Source organism: Thalassophryne amazonica, chromosome 2, assembly GCF_902500255.1.
Source record: "Thalassophryne amazonica chromosome 2, fThaAma1.1, whole genome shotgun sequence".
NCBI lineage: Eukaryota > Metazoa > Chordata > Actinopteri > Batrachoidiformes > Batrachoididae > Thalassophryne > Thalassophryne amazonica.
In genome coordinates this window covers 17,790,655-17,806,280 of record NC_047104.1, presented here as the reverse complement: position 1 = coordinate 17,806,280, position 15,626 = coordinate 17,790,655, and the positions used below count along the sequence as shown (strand labels likewise).

The window sequence follows — 15,626 nt, the reverse complement described above, 5'->3', positions numbered from 1 at the left end:
GATAGTCACGGTTTGGAGGATTTAAGAAAATTGGCCAGATTTCTAGAAATGAGAGCTGCTCCATCCAAAGTGGGATGGATGCCGTCTCTCCTAACAAGACCAGGTTTTCCCCAGAAGCTTTGCCAATTATCTATGAAGCCCACCTCATTTTTTGGACACCACTCAGACAGCCAGCAATTCAAGGAGAACATGCGGCTAAACATGTCACTCCCGGTCCGATTGGGGAGGGGCCCAGAGAAAACTACAGAGTCCGACATTGTTTTTGCAAAGTTACACACCGATTTAATGTTAATTTTAGTGACCTCCGATTGGCGTAACCGGGTGTCATTACTGCCGACGTGAATTACAATCTTACCAAATTTACGCTTAGCCTTAGCCAGAAGTTTCAAATTTCCTTCAATGTCGCCTGCTCTGGCCCCCGGAAGACAATTGACTATGGTTGCTGGTGTCGCTAACTTCACATTTCTCAAAACAGAGTCGCCAATAACCAGAGTTTGATCCTCGGTGGGTGTGTCGTCGAGTGGGGAAAAACGGTTAGAAATGTGAACGGGTTGGCGGTGTACACAGGGCTTCTGTTTAGGGCTACGCTTCCTCCTCACAGTCACCCAGTCGGCCTGCTTTCCCGGCTGCTCGGGATCTGCCAGGGGGTAACTAACGGCGGCTAAGCTACCTTGGTCCGCACCGACTACAGGGGCCTGGCTAGCTGTAGAATTTTCCACGGTGCGGAGCCGAGTCTCCAATTCGCCCAGCCTGGCCTCCAAAGCTACGAATAAGCTACACTTATTACAAGTACCATTACTGCTAAAGGAGGCCGAGGAATAACTAAACATTTCACACCCAGAGCAGAAAAGTGCGGGAGAGACAGGAGAAGCCGCCATGCTAAATCGGCTAAGAGCTAGTAGCTACGCTAAGCTAGCGGATTCCTAAAAACACGCAAAGTGAATAATGTGTAAATAATTTAGAGGTGATTCAGCAGAAGGAGTGCTTTAGTTAAGGCACGTAAAGATTACACTGGGAAACAAATCGTAATCTAGATAACTAGATCAATCTAACTGCGCAGATTAAATAGCTAACAGATACAGAAAAACACTGCTGTGCTCCGGAACAGGAAGTGATACAATACCGCAGTGAGAGCCAACCACCAGTAGAGGAGAAAAACAAAAGCTAAACAGTTAAATAGAAGTAATTATTTGGAGTCAGTCTGGTTCACTCTGCTCCATTTTGTTACATTTTACCCCATTTTGTGATTATCAGTCTCCATTTCACCCATTTCATATTTTAGTATGGCCCAGACGAAATACCTGATGGTAGGGTGTAGGACCAGCTATAAAGACGGGGGATACAGAACTTCCAATGCATTCTAAACAAGAATAATAGACAAATATGACATTTATGTTGTAATATTTGTAATATCAAAGTTCTTTTTTGCATGTTTCTGTCAAAATCTAAGTTAATATCATGTTGCACATTAATTGTTTTGTCTTTTTCAATATTTTTTTGCATTAAAAAAACAAAACAATATAACCCCCAATTGTTTTATTTCAACAGAGCTGAACTTGTATTAATTAATCGAGGAAAACGGACATCTGGGACATTGGTCACGTGATCTGAAGCGCACCCTAGTCACCATTTTAAAGTAAGTGAAAACAAAGCAAACCTCTGTCTTTTGTAGCATTTGGAGTGGTTCTGATCCAGTAAATGTGCTCGCTATATATATGTACATAGATATATATCTATGTACATAACGTTTTATGACCATAATTAAAATTTATATGCTGTCTGTTACTAGGCGTTCAGGAAATTGAAGTTCAAATAACATGTTAGTGCACAGAAAGAGACTTTGTGAAAATAAGTTTGATTCAGTTGTGTTTTTGCATTGCCACAACTGTTTTATATTTCTGTGTGAATATTTAATTATTGATTGTAACTTTGATTACTGCCATAGGTTTTGCATGTGTAATTATTTCAACATGTTTGTTTGCTCTTTACAAATGCGACCAGTAATTATAATTTTTTGGGTTATTGTTTATTTTTCTTTTCAAAAGTAACCATGCCTGCTGTCATAAGAGCTGCCACATCAGTGATTCCATCCGACCAACCGGTTGAGCGTGAGCCAAACTCCGTGACGGCAGTTCAGTCACACCAACAGCCCGATCAGTCTAAATCGGAAAGTAGTAGTGAATCCACAGGTTTGTATTTTGTTTAAATGAGATTGTACAGCGACTTACTTTTAATATTGAGTGTTTATTTTCTTTTGGCATAGAAACATCAGCTAGTCTTGACTGAGAATTGACACCTTCTGAACATGTGCCTGGCAGCTGTGTGAAGACGCATGTCCTGCAGACAGCAGTAGTTGACAAATTCTCTACAGGATGCTCAAGAGCAGGGGTGGGCAACTTGTTCCAGAAAGGGCCAAGAGGGTGCAGGTTTTCTTTGCAGCCACTGACTCCACCAGGTGATTTCACTGATTAACTGATTCCATCTGCTCAAAGTGATATTAATCAGTGAAATCACCTGGTGGAGTCAGTGGCTGCAAAGAAAACCTGCACCCTCTTGGCCCATTCTGGAACAAGTTGCCTACCCCTGCTCTAGAGTCTACAAGTTTTCATATAATGTAGACTGAAATAATTTGTATTGGTGTAGTAACTCTGGGGTGATCATAATACAGAGGTTTAGTGATTATGCATCTTGCACATTCTCTTGTCTAGCCAATTAGTGGTTGTGTTTCCATATGTTTGTAATTTTCCTGGAAATAGTGATTATATATATGTCACTGGTTTTGTTTTTTGAAGGTTTGTCATCTGCAAAAAACCTGCAGCTGAGCTTACGGCATATCATCATTTGGCAAGTGTTTCTACTGCAGATGCACAGCTGTCTGAGATTCCTCGTGTTAAGTTGACGCCAACAGAAGGACTTGGGAGCATCATGCAGATGCTGGGCATATTGATGGTATGTTGAATTTACTCAAGTTTTACCTTTTTATATTATACAATTATAAAGGGAGCTGTGGTGGCCCATAACTTCATAACATTTAGTCAAAGATAGTCCAAACTATACCTTTTTGGAATCTTTATGGTCGGACGAATAATGTGGTATAGTTTTCAATATGATTGGAGCATCTTTTGATTTTGATCCCTTTGTAATTCTTCACTGACCCCTACCTGACTGCCTATTGAAAAATCGAGTGGATACTCTGCTTTTTTCAAAAGAGTAATGTCTAAGGACTATTTGTGTTGAATTTGGTGCTTGTATCACCATTTGAAAGATTCCCCTGTAAATATTCTCTAATCTGCTGCACTATTTGCTCTCCTCCTCTTCCTGTTCCTCAAACATTTTATTTAGGCCAAAAATATAAAAATTCCCTTGGAAATCCATGTTTTATCACGTTTCTGTTATTCACCTGTCAAAACACAGCTGATCTGCGCCAAATGATTTGTGAGTTGCTGTGGTGCCGACCACAACGGAGTGATATTACACTGACTTAACTTGCTGAACTACGTGTGCATATTCACAAAATAATGCACGCCAGTTAGACAAGTAATTCTCACTGACCATGGTGTGTGTGTGTGTGTGTGTGTGTGTGTGTGTGTGTGTGTGTGTGTGTGTGTGTGTGTGTGTGTGTATATATATATATATATATATATATATATATATATATATATATATATATATATATATATATATACACACACACACACACACACACAAAACTGTATACTCTCTCTAGGGCAAAAAAAAAGTGACCTGTCCCAACTAAAAACTGATTTTGTTGTAGATTGGGGGGGGGGGGGGGGGTGTGTGTGAATGGGAACTTCTGTATTAAGGTAGTAATATTTGTGTGCACATTTTATGTTCCAGGAGAAGCAGAATGACCTCATCTGCAAAGTTGATGCATTGCTCACACAAAGTGTCCGTTCCCGAACATACCAGGAGAGGGAACTTGATGATGAGGATGCTACTGAGATGATTGTTAGAAGAATGTCCAGCTCTAATCCGGAAATGTGAGCTACAACAAATTACAAGCAGTGCCTGGAAGTCTTGGGCCTTCCTGTAAAGTCACTTGAAGAAGTGAGTTAATACATTTTACATTTGTCTGATCCTCTTCACTTCAACAAAATTTTGTTTTATTTTTTTTAGAGTATATTATGAAACAACATGCTGTATTTATGGCATATACCACTTCTGAGTTTTCTCCATTGTGGTAGCTGATAACTACATAACTTGAGAAAATTCTGCAACCAGTATAAACAGCTTGATAAAAATATAGGGCCTGTACAATAGGTTGTTGGGTTGAGAATACCAATTATGACCATGCTGCTCAAATTGTATAGTATCTTAATAGTAAAATGTGTGTCATTTCTTATGACTAACAATGACAATTTTCAACTTGCAGCTGAAGAGTGCCAATGAGAAACTTGATGGTGAGGACAAGGGAGCCAGGCGCCGAAGGAATGCCCTCATCAACGCTTTGACTGCATATATGCCCCTGGAATTGGACATGGGAAGAATACTATAACCAGCATTGTCAGGGACTGCTTGTATGCTATAGCCCCAGTTTATCTCTGGCAGTGCTTCAGCAGTCAGGGAAAGTCGGGAACTGCCAAAGGCAGCCTTGCCAGGGATCTTCCACAAATTTATAGGGTTGTCATGGCAGCTGTAATAGCTATTACATCAATGGACAGTAACACTATAATTTCTACAATTAGTACTGTGATCCGAAGCTGTCCCAACAGAGCAGAATCAAGGAAGTATAGACAAGACCATCCTGAACTTTTTCCTGACCAGCAAAAGTTGGAGAATAAAACAACTGAGGACACCATAATCAACCCAGCCATTGCCATCAGCTCTGTCAATGGTAGGCCTCTCTACTCTGGTGAGTACGCTGAGGAGGACATTCCGGCCTCATCTCCAGAGTGCTCTACCAGACAACAGCCTCTTTTTCCATTAATGAATCTTCAGAAGACACATGGAGTTCTGTCTGCACCCGGGGTGTCGTCTTCTGAATCTGAATCTGAAGAGGTACTGGAGGTGGATTATTTAGATGACTGTGATGACAGCCAATCAGAGTAGAGATGCACCATGACATCAGGTCATGGCAGAATTCCAAACTGTAGGGTGTCAGATCAGTGCCAAAACCACATATAAAAAAAAAAAAAAAAAAAAAAAAAAAAACAACCACCATAGTGCCATAAGTTACCATTTCCCTCGGTCGAGGAGCAGTTTCCCCACATGGAGATACGCCTTTTTTTTCTTTTCTTTTTGTTTTTTGCAGACTCCGTTAAAATGTGGTGAATGTTTCAATGTCACAGATAATATAATAAAGCATAATGCTCATTTCCATTGTGTTGTATCTGACTGCCATACTGTTTTCAACTTTTGTATGTAATAAAACTTGCAGTATTTTTTTTTTCACTTTTTTAAATTTTTTTTCCTCTGGAAATATTGCTTGCAGTGTGTTATAACTTAAGTTTCATGTCTGCATGAAAAGATTTGGGGTGGTTTGTTTCATTTAATTTCCAAGTCATCGGAATAAAACACTGAATTTTGAAACATTCATAGTTTGTTTTACTTCACTTTTTGGTTTTCAATATAGAGAGTAAACCTTTCATACAATCAAATTGTAGGCCAATGCCTGCATGTAAATGTATAATGTTGGCATATATAACATACAAACATGAACAGCTGAAGTGGGACTGCTTAAGCTGAACATTACAGAAATTTTCATTGATTGCAATTAATGAAAATTTCTGTAATGTTCAGCTGAAGCAGGACATGTCCAGCTTGCAATTAGTGAACATATAATGTTCATATATGAACATTATATGAACATTATACAAATGTCCACAAACATATGAACAGTTGAAGAACATTTGTATAATGTTCATATAATGTTTGCATACAAAAATGTTACATGAACATTATACAGATGTTCACTGAATGTTCTGCTTCAGCTGTCCATACGATGTTTGCGAACATTTGTGAACATTTGTATAATGTTCATATAATGTTATGTGCAAACATTACCTGTCCTCATTCTTTGTTCATCTGATGTTCATGCAGTTTTCATGGCATGTTTGCAAACGTTTGCATGCAAACGTTATATGAGCATTCAAAAAACGTTTGGTTTCCGGGTGAGTTGCCCATGACTGCGTTTTTGCCTGACCCTGTTTGTGCTTCTGCCTCACCGACTGATCACCTGTGTACCGAACCAGAGCCTGTATTAAAGACTATGATTTCTTCTACATCCAAGCCTAGTTCGAGAGTTTGCATTTTGGGTCCTGACACTTCGGGTGCCTGGCACCCGCCGTGCCTGACAGAGAGGGAGGAGAGAGAAGAGAGAGAGATAGGAGGAAAAAGTGTTAGCAGACGCTACAGCTGTAAAAAAGCAGCAAAACAATTTTAATCAACAATCATCTTCACCACACAGCCTCAGTGAAACAGTAAAGTTTTTTTTCATCCAGGATTCATCTTTAAAAGAGCAGACTTACTCCTTTACTTCTTCCAGAATTATTTTTTTTCATTTTCTTTTTATTATTGTTGTTTCTGCACCAATGACACCAGATCAAATTACTTGTATGTGAGAACTTACTTGGCAATAAATTTGATTCTGATTTGACAATCAAATCAGTCCAGATTTAGCTCTTGTTCAAACAAGACAATTAGGGGTTATATTGTTTGTTTGTTTTTTTAAATAAGTATGCAATTCCACTCAAAAATGTTGAAAAAACCTAAACTGTCAACATGACAGAAAAAACTCTGCACAGGTACAGTGTGTCATTTTTAAAGAAGACAGCAAATGTTATGTCCATCAAATATTAATGTGTTTTTAAACTTTTCAATGTCATTTATTTTCTTAACATAGACAGAAAAATACAAAAAGAAGTCGGGATTTTCCTTCAATTGCGGACCAGTAAGGCATTTTTAAATGTCGAAATAAAATAATTTGATTTGCTTTATAAAATACATACTGGCAAATGATCGTGCATTGAAGAGTGATGAATTCAGAAAACACACAGAAGAGAAGCAGATCTATATTGGCATTTACCAATTATTTAAATTTTTTCCCCAATTATGAACAATCACAGGAGAGAAACATTATGAGCTATGTCTTGGTTAACGGATTAAAAGGCTAGGAGCTATGCATGCAATATGTAATAAAATGTATTTTTTGGAAATTCAATTTTACCACCCACACAGGAGAGAAGCAATTTATGAAAAAGTGTAATTTCAGTACTTCCAGAGTAGTATGCCCCCAGACACCCCTAGCTGACATGCACCATTGGTGTATGTATCGCGTGCCTTCGGCACGCTTCACGTGACTCACGCCTGCGGCGCTCACTTATCCAGACAACCAGCTTTTCCTATGGAACAAGTAAACCGCCAGGGTTACTTGTCCTATGAACAAGTACACCAAAAAGCTTAATGTCAATGCCTGAACATGGTACCTGCAATTCCTGGCAACTGGTCACCAACAGTAACATGATTCACTGCAACACGTGGCCACCATTTTTTCCCTTGTCACAAGGAGCCTGCTGTTCTATTTTTATTCTACTGTGACTGGTGTATTAGGAAAAAAAAAACATCATGGGAATCCCATTCCAAACCTCCTGTGATAGCCCTAAGCAAAACTATAACAGCACAACAAAATCTCATTGAATGGGATTCAATGTACAATAAGTTTGTTAATGCGTATAAAACGAACAATAAAGCAGTTTAAAACTGATTGAACTGAATGTTTTAAAACAGAAAGATAATGTTAATTTAGAAAAAAAACTGTTGGATTCACTGCTTTAAAAGGTGATTTTTTTTGTAAAATACAACAGCTTTATACAGCAAGGTTTAAAAGCATTTGCATGTTTTTATTGTATGTATTTTTTTAAACTGGATTTTCTGGCAACTGCAGTTGCCAGTTTTGTTTTGCTTTTGTTTTTTTAAACAGTGTAGACTCCAAGACCTTCCTCTCCACCTCATTCATGCAAATACTGAACAGAGAAGAAGCTAAAACACATCCCTGGACAGATTTCAGAATTCACTCAGGAATATCAAAAAGTCATAGAATTGAGCTCAGGAAATGGAGACATCCAAACTCAATGTTCCTTGGTGACATTGTAAGTCACATGAATAGGTAATAAAAGAACATTTGGAACTATTTGGAAGACACCTTATCAAAGCCAATGTGCCCTCAGAGCACTGCAGCCATCGATTATTTTAGTAATCAAGTATTCTATCGATTATTCACCAGAATAATCGAGTAATCGGATAAAAAGTAATTTTGCATTTTTAAACAACATTGATAGTCCAGGGCTCTCCCTAAGCAATGTCGCTGTGCCATCACATAGATTGTCAAATTTAGTGTATCCCTTTCTATTTTCCTGGGTAATTATTTATTACCCACGAATAATGTAATATTCCTGGGTAATTATTTATTTTTTCACGTCTTTACAAGTTTTAGAATTTTCATGGTGTCAGGAGCTGAGCACTCTCCTGACACCGGACGGTAAGCGCAGACAGGTGGTGTAATCCTCAGTCAGTCAGGCTGCACGTGAACGTGAGCACAGCCTGTGAAAAACTGGTCTCCGGAGTGCAGCTTTTCCACAAAAGTCACACTGATAAATCCGCTCTGCACCCTGTCAATGAAAACTTGACTTAAAGTAAACGGAGAATGGAGCGCAGCCGGTGGACCAAACCGTGTGTTTTAAAAATAAGTAAACGCACTGCTTTTCTTTAAATGCGCAGTAAGTATATTTCAGATGATCAGCGTGGACCCTCTTTCTCTTAAAACACTTTATTTTACACTTTATTTATTTGACGTTGCAGAGTTGTAGCTTTTGGTGCTACAATGATTAGCTCTTACACGGCTTATGCGCATGCTGTAGTCTTCTTCTGTTTATTTCTGGAGATGTTACACCGCCACACACAGGCCTGGCATATTTACTACAACATTAAACAGAGCTTCAAGGCACAGAATTTGCCTTGAACATTTTTTGTAATCGAATTAGTTACTCGACTCATCCTTTCAGCCTTATTTGGGCCTCACTTTTACTCCCACACAACTCCAACTGACTCCAACTGTGATGACTCTTAAAGGACGCATGAAGACAACAATGTGGATTTCAGAACATTGTCCTACAGGTCATCAATGTCTTGACTAGGTTTGGTGGTTAACCTGACAGTAATAACTGACAACTTCTGTAAAACAGCCACACATCAGGTTTGCCACCACCTCCTGGTTTAGAAATTGGGACTCAGTTTTTTTCTTTTTAACTTACACCTCCTGTTGAAGAACAGTGTTGTGTGAAACAAAGAACTGTTGCTTGCTGCTGAGCTCTGATGCAAAAATATGCATCTGGTGGTTGTTAGTTTCGTAGTTGTGGGTGCACACACACCTTAGGACAGGCTCTGATGTAGGCCGACTTCTCATCAGGATATTTCTCCAGACGCCGAGGTCCTTTACTGGATGACTTCTTGAACACCAGCCAACAGCGCCGATAGATCTGGAAGATGTACACAAAAATACAGGACATAAGCTCAAAGTTACTTTGATATCTGTTTTACTGTTCATGGTGGCTCGATGGAACTAGAACAGGCTGGAACTAGAATCCGATGGCCCTTCCTCTTCACACAGCAGTAAAAGGGGTACTGATTGCAGGGAGACCAATGAGGCCCTGAGGAAAGGAACTTCTCTCCCTTAATCATCAGAGACCAGAATATGTGCTACAAGAACTACCAAAACCCTGAAAACCTGGCAGTATCTTGTTTTCAGTTTTCAGGTATCTTGTTTTCAGTTTTGCAAATGCCTTTTTTTTTTAAACAAATGAAAAAAAAATAAATTTTAGAAATACACATTTATTTGTAAAACATTTTTTCCTCATTTTTATTTTACATGTAATGAATCAACCAATCAGTGATCGGAAGGAAGCAAGGTTTACCCATAATGCATTTTGGCATCTCTGTGTGTTAATGTTCAAAACTTCAGAATTAGTGCATTATTTTATAATTAAAAGATATGTGTGATATTTTCATGTTGTACAAATGACAGACTTGACATTAATGTACTTAAACTATCCGGATTAATTTGGTTTGTAAATCAAAACCATAAGTCAAACATGGTTTCCTTTTCAGGACGTCTGCCTCACGACTGGACCACTGTATGCTGTGAATGGAAAATGACTCTTTCCTACAGCAGTGGGCAGAGTGCACAAAGACTGGCTCATTGGTTGTGTTGGGTTTGCGATCGTCTTTGATTCTAATCAGAAGCATTGGCAGTACTTAAACTCAAAACCGGCTTGTCAGAAGCTGAGAGTGTACCTAAGACAATACTGAAAGTTAACAGTTAGCTGTAGCTTCTACTAAATTTTTTAGTGGTTTATTGATTTGGCGTTTTAAAAGCTAACTTTCCAGTTAGCTGATTAGCAGTTATTGAAGCTAACTTTTTAGTTAGCTGTGCCCACCACTGGAAAAATCCAATTAACACACCTGGAATTCTGCCCAATACTCTGATTTCTTAAGTACATGAAACCATTAATCTGATTTATTTAATCGTTTTACATCTGTGCATGTGTAAAAGCAACTTTCACTCAGGGGGATGGACTGCTGTCTCACTGGGCCTCATGACATCTTTCATCAGATCACAAAGTTCTGGAAGTCTGTTGTGTGTCCAAAAAAATTGTGTCCTTGAACGTTCCTATGTGTTGTTTCAGTGTTCTAAAGAGCAAATTTCTCGGTGATGAACAGATGGAGAGCAAAGTCTATGCTTTTTCTTTAAGAACTGCTCTTTCTTCTTTCTCCACTTTGAAAGAAATCCATCTTATGAACTGAAATCATGTAAACCCGGTTTTTCTGGTTATCGGATTACTGAAGTGCATGTTAACGCGTGAGATCAGATTATTACAGTTATCTGATTACTAACAGTTACCTGATTATTACAGTCATGTAAACGTGCTCATTGCCCACGGGTGCACAATCCACCATGAAAAATTCAGTAACAGCATGTATGTCACAATTTTCTTAATGACTACTGCATGTTACACTGAAAACGGCTCTGCACATGCCTGAAATTGGAGGTGAAAACCGTTTGGACTCGTGATAACTAAGAAATAAAGAATGATTCTCAGACCAGTTTCACTTTGGTATCTTGCTTGTTATTGAAATAATCGTGCTGTAGGCAAAACCTTTCATAATAAAATTGTGCCACTGTCCAAATATATATGACCTGAATGCAAATGCTTCACTTGATTTTATATAAAATGAGTCATGTTTTACAAATAAACAGTAAAACATCAGTCCAGTCAATCTACCTGTTGAAGTATACGTACAGTCTGGTGGTCCTCCAACAGGCTATTGCATAGCTTGCAATATGAAACCTTACCTCTAGGTGTCACTGAAACCACCTTCAGCATCACTAAATGCCTTTTTAAAAAGTTTTTAAAAGTCTTGTATGGAAACGCATAGAACGGGTTCAGAAATTGGCACTGGCTGTGAACCACCACTGACACTGTGCCCATGGACAAGGGCTGCATGTCTGTTTGATGGGGTCCAGAACCAGTGATGGGGACCTGATGTGTTGCCTCTCAATAAAAGGATGTCTGTATAAATGACTGAATGACTGCCCTGTGACAGCTTTGGGATCAAACTGTAAAACCTAACAGACTATACTGCATGTTGATGGTTCCTGCTTTTGGACATTGACCAGCCTGCTTGTGTACACCCCCGCCCACCTTTTGTTTTCTTTGACATTATCTGCATTCAGCGCAGCCTCCTCATCCTTCATCATCATCTTTTGTTCTGAAGTGATCATCTGTCAGCAGACACACCGGCCAAAAATGACATTAAAGAGAAGAGACTGAGGGGTGGCAGACAAAGTCTTTATAGTTCCTCCTCACAGCTTCAAAGACAAAACTGATGAGAAACCGTTTGGAGCCACTGTAATCCCCAAGGGGCCCACAAACATGAAGGAAGAGGAAAAGCATGTTGATTCGCCAATCTCACTGTTAGCACAACCTTGAACTGTGCTGTAGCACCGGCAGCAGAGTCAAACAGATCATCTGAAATAATGATGTTTTCTTCCTCAAACAATTTTCAACTTCCATCTGTGGTCACAGGTGTTGATTTTTCAATGCCCACAGAACTTTACCGACACTATAAAAAGAAGATGCAAGTCGTATTTGGAAGAATAAAATATGCAACAGTAGTAGTTATGTCTGCATTCTGATGAAGGCCGTAAAATGGTCGACATGTTGTGAGTTTGTGACCACAGAGTGCATATATCCTGGACAAACCCTGCCTGACATCACCCATACCTTTTCTGTACAGACCCAGAAGAGCCATATTAAAACTGTTTTTTGATTTATTTATTTATTTATTTTTTTAGCTGTTTTTGGATCTGGGTGAATGAAGCTGGAAGACGGGGTGTCTATGAGTTACGGACAAGCTAACAGACTAACCCTGGTTCAGGTGTTTATCATATTTTTGGGGACTGGGCAGTGGTTCTCATAATGGTTTGCTTTTTAAATTATGACTCACTTATTTCCTCAGTAATCATGGATTAACTGGACCTTAATGTCATCAAGCTACCGATAGCTGCTAAAAGTACTAACACCATCGGCATCCAAAAAGAAATGACACGAAAATTTCATTGAGGGATAGACTGGCATGCTGACATCTCAGATGATGCATTAGGAGACTTAACCATGCAACAAGTCACATTATTACAGATATTTGTAATAAAATGCTCAAAGAACAGACACAGTCCTCCAGAACAGCCAGCAGCTACAGCCAGTGCCGTCTGTCTGGCCGACACTCTGAGTCTGAACTCTTGGCTCAGCAAAACTGTTGTGCCCTTAATTATGGAAAAAACGTCTTATATTGAGAGGTCAGAAAAAAAAATCACCCCTGTACAGTTGTCAAGGAGGAGTAAAATAGCTACAGAAACCAAAATCCATTTTTTGTACCAGACTGTAAACCCTTGAGATGACTCATCTGTATCCTTGAGCATGACACCTTGTCTCAGTTCATCGGGTGTAAATGGGCACAAGTCTCGGCTGGGGAGGAACCTGTGATGGATGAGTGTCCCATCTGGGAGCAGTCATCGATTCTCAGTCGCTTCATTCTCCACAACCTGGAGATAAGCACTGACTCGATGGACTGCGAGGCACAGCAAGTGTTACTGTGGTATTTATTTATCGCAGTGCACACATCTGTCTCAATGTGCCGGAAAAGTGCTGATGCTCACGTCTTTTCACAATTCCTGTGCTAGTCAGACGACGTCCCGGATAAAACACAGCGTCCAGTTTGGAAATGAACGGCACATTCCACTGTTACAGGAGTTTTTGTCATGGAAAGAGGAGCGGAGGCTTTGCGCGTTGCGGCGGTGCTGCATGGCGCACAGCAACGCCGTGATGAAGCCTCACGGGACATGTTCTGGCATGTCCAGGCACATCCACAATTTCTCGGATAATCACTCGATGGAAAAACCACCGACAGCTGTCTGAACGCCATCTCAAAGCCGTCCTGTGAGACCAAAACGGAGGTGGTTTTGTCTCACTCCAGTAGCGAATCCATCGGGACGCGCGAAGCCTCCGCTCGGCTTTCCATGACAAAATCTCTTGTTAAAAGTGAAATCTGCCGGAAAATCATTGATGTCCAGCTCTTGTGATAACCAGAGAAATGGCACACGATGGTCACGGATCCAGACAGCCATCCGTTTAGAAATGAAATGGTCGTTCAGCCTGTCGATGGCGGCTTCGGAGTGCGGCGCGCCCCACAGCCGCTGGGGGCCATCCTTAAAGCAACAGTAACACTCCTTATTCTCTACCAAGCCCATAACATTTTCACCGAAAGCCAGATAAATTTTTCGAATGGTTTCCAGGTGCCAGTCTCTAACAGTTTCTGAAAAAATTCTGATGGAAAAAAAGCCCAAATCATTCCGCCATTTCTTGACAATGAAAATCCGCCGAGGGGGTGGACCACTCCTCACTCAAAGCCTGCTCACAGGCGAATGACGCAACCGACAGGCGTGGAAAAACTCACGCAATGCGCACGAGGGTTCAAGCTTGTCTGACACAATCACACGTGATTCAAATCCATGTGGTTTTTGAAAAAAATAAGGTCAGATACTTTTCTAATAGACCTCATAAATACAATTCTCTCTTCAAAATAATCTACACTAATGTATTTGTCCCACCATGAGGCACACGGCATCATGATGAAACACGTGATCCTTCAAGAATCACTATCCAGGGAGCATCTACCGATCAGGTTTTGAAGTGCGAGCTGTTGACGTTCACACAGTGATGTTGTCCGGTACAATCACAGTCTGATGTGTGGCCAGCGAGCAGCTCCACCAGAGCTTTTAGGAATTAATAGCTGCACTTATGGCCATATAGAATGCCTCATAGAGTTAGGGTTTATTACCACTGTTCCACTCCCAGGAGTGAGGCTAATGTGTGTGTGTGTGTGTGTGTGTGTGTGTGTGTGTGTGTGTGTGTGTGTGTGTGTGAATGCACATAATTGAGAAATTATTGATCAGAAAATTTCACACAAAGTAGCATGGCATTATGACTAGGATGCATGTGAAATTTTCTCAATGCATGTGATACTGACGTGTGTTTGACAGAAAGTTAATCCAGTGGTAAACGAGGATCCTCCACAGAGGCCGAGTATCAGTGACAACTAGTCGTCACCTTCGGTCGCTAGTTAGCACTGAAGTCTCACAACCAGTAAAACACATAACAGCAAACGGCCTTTCACAATGAATGCTCAAATAAAACGGCAACATTCTTGTCAACTCAATGCACAATTACAGCATACTGAAGTAAGAACAAATAGAATAAAGTCATTCAGCAAATTCAAAAACAGTATTCCAGCCCGCTGAAAATAATACGGGTACATCCTGCAAATTATTTTACACTGTCCCACAATTGGCATATGATAAAAATTTAAGTAACTGAAGCAGAGTGGGAGGTAGTGCTTTTAACCAAGACTGTGTTATCATTTTCCTCACCACCAGTAAACAAATCTGAAGTAACTGAAATGCCCTTTTCTTCAAACCACCCATTAGAGTCAACCCTATAATATAATATTTTGGATCAAGCAGTAAGTTTGTATGACTCGAATCTCTGCTTGAATCCCTTGCCAGTAAGATTTCAGGGAGAAACAGTCCCAAAAAAGTCGTCACCAATTTGTTTTCAATCCCTCCAACACAGATTAGTTTTAGTGTCATCATTTTTAAAAATATTGGAAGGTGTCCTAAAGAATCTCAACTTAACTTTCCAAGTGACTCCTTCCATGTTGGACTGCTAGTGATTTTATGGCCTCTTTCACATCCCATTCTTCAACCTCAGTAATTGTGTTTGCCTCTAACTCCCACTTCACCTTCAAGTCCAATGAATTATCAGACAGGTGAGATTGTAAGTGCTTATACATACTCAATATTATTTTAACCTTGGAGTGTGAAAAGGAGTGTGAAACCTTACTTTTTTTCTTCAATAACCTTAATCAAAAAGTGCTCAATTGGAGTAGGCTGTTGTTTCAAGGTACCCCATTCTGCACATGACAATATCTGGTATTTGTAAATACTGAAAAAAAAAGTCACTATAACCTAAACCAAATTTATCCTGCAACTGTTG

The 15,626-nt window shown here is 39.8% G+C and overlaps 1 protein-coding gene across 1 annotated transcript in view; it reads right to left on the bottom strand.

Annotated features, from left to right (window-relative positions):
• Positions 1 to 15,626, bottom strand: part of dok4 (docking protein 4) — a 183,725-nt gene that overhangs the window by 84,585 nt on the left and 83,514 nt on the right. Inside the window, exon 2 of the mRNA XM_034183934.1 lies at positions 9,387 to 9,494. Coding sequence (XP_034039825.1) covers positions 9,387 to 9,494 — 108 coding nt within the window. The remainder of the gene's footprint in view (positions 1 to 9,386; positions 9,495 to 15,626) is intronic.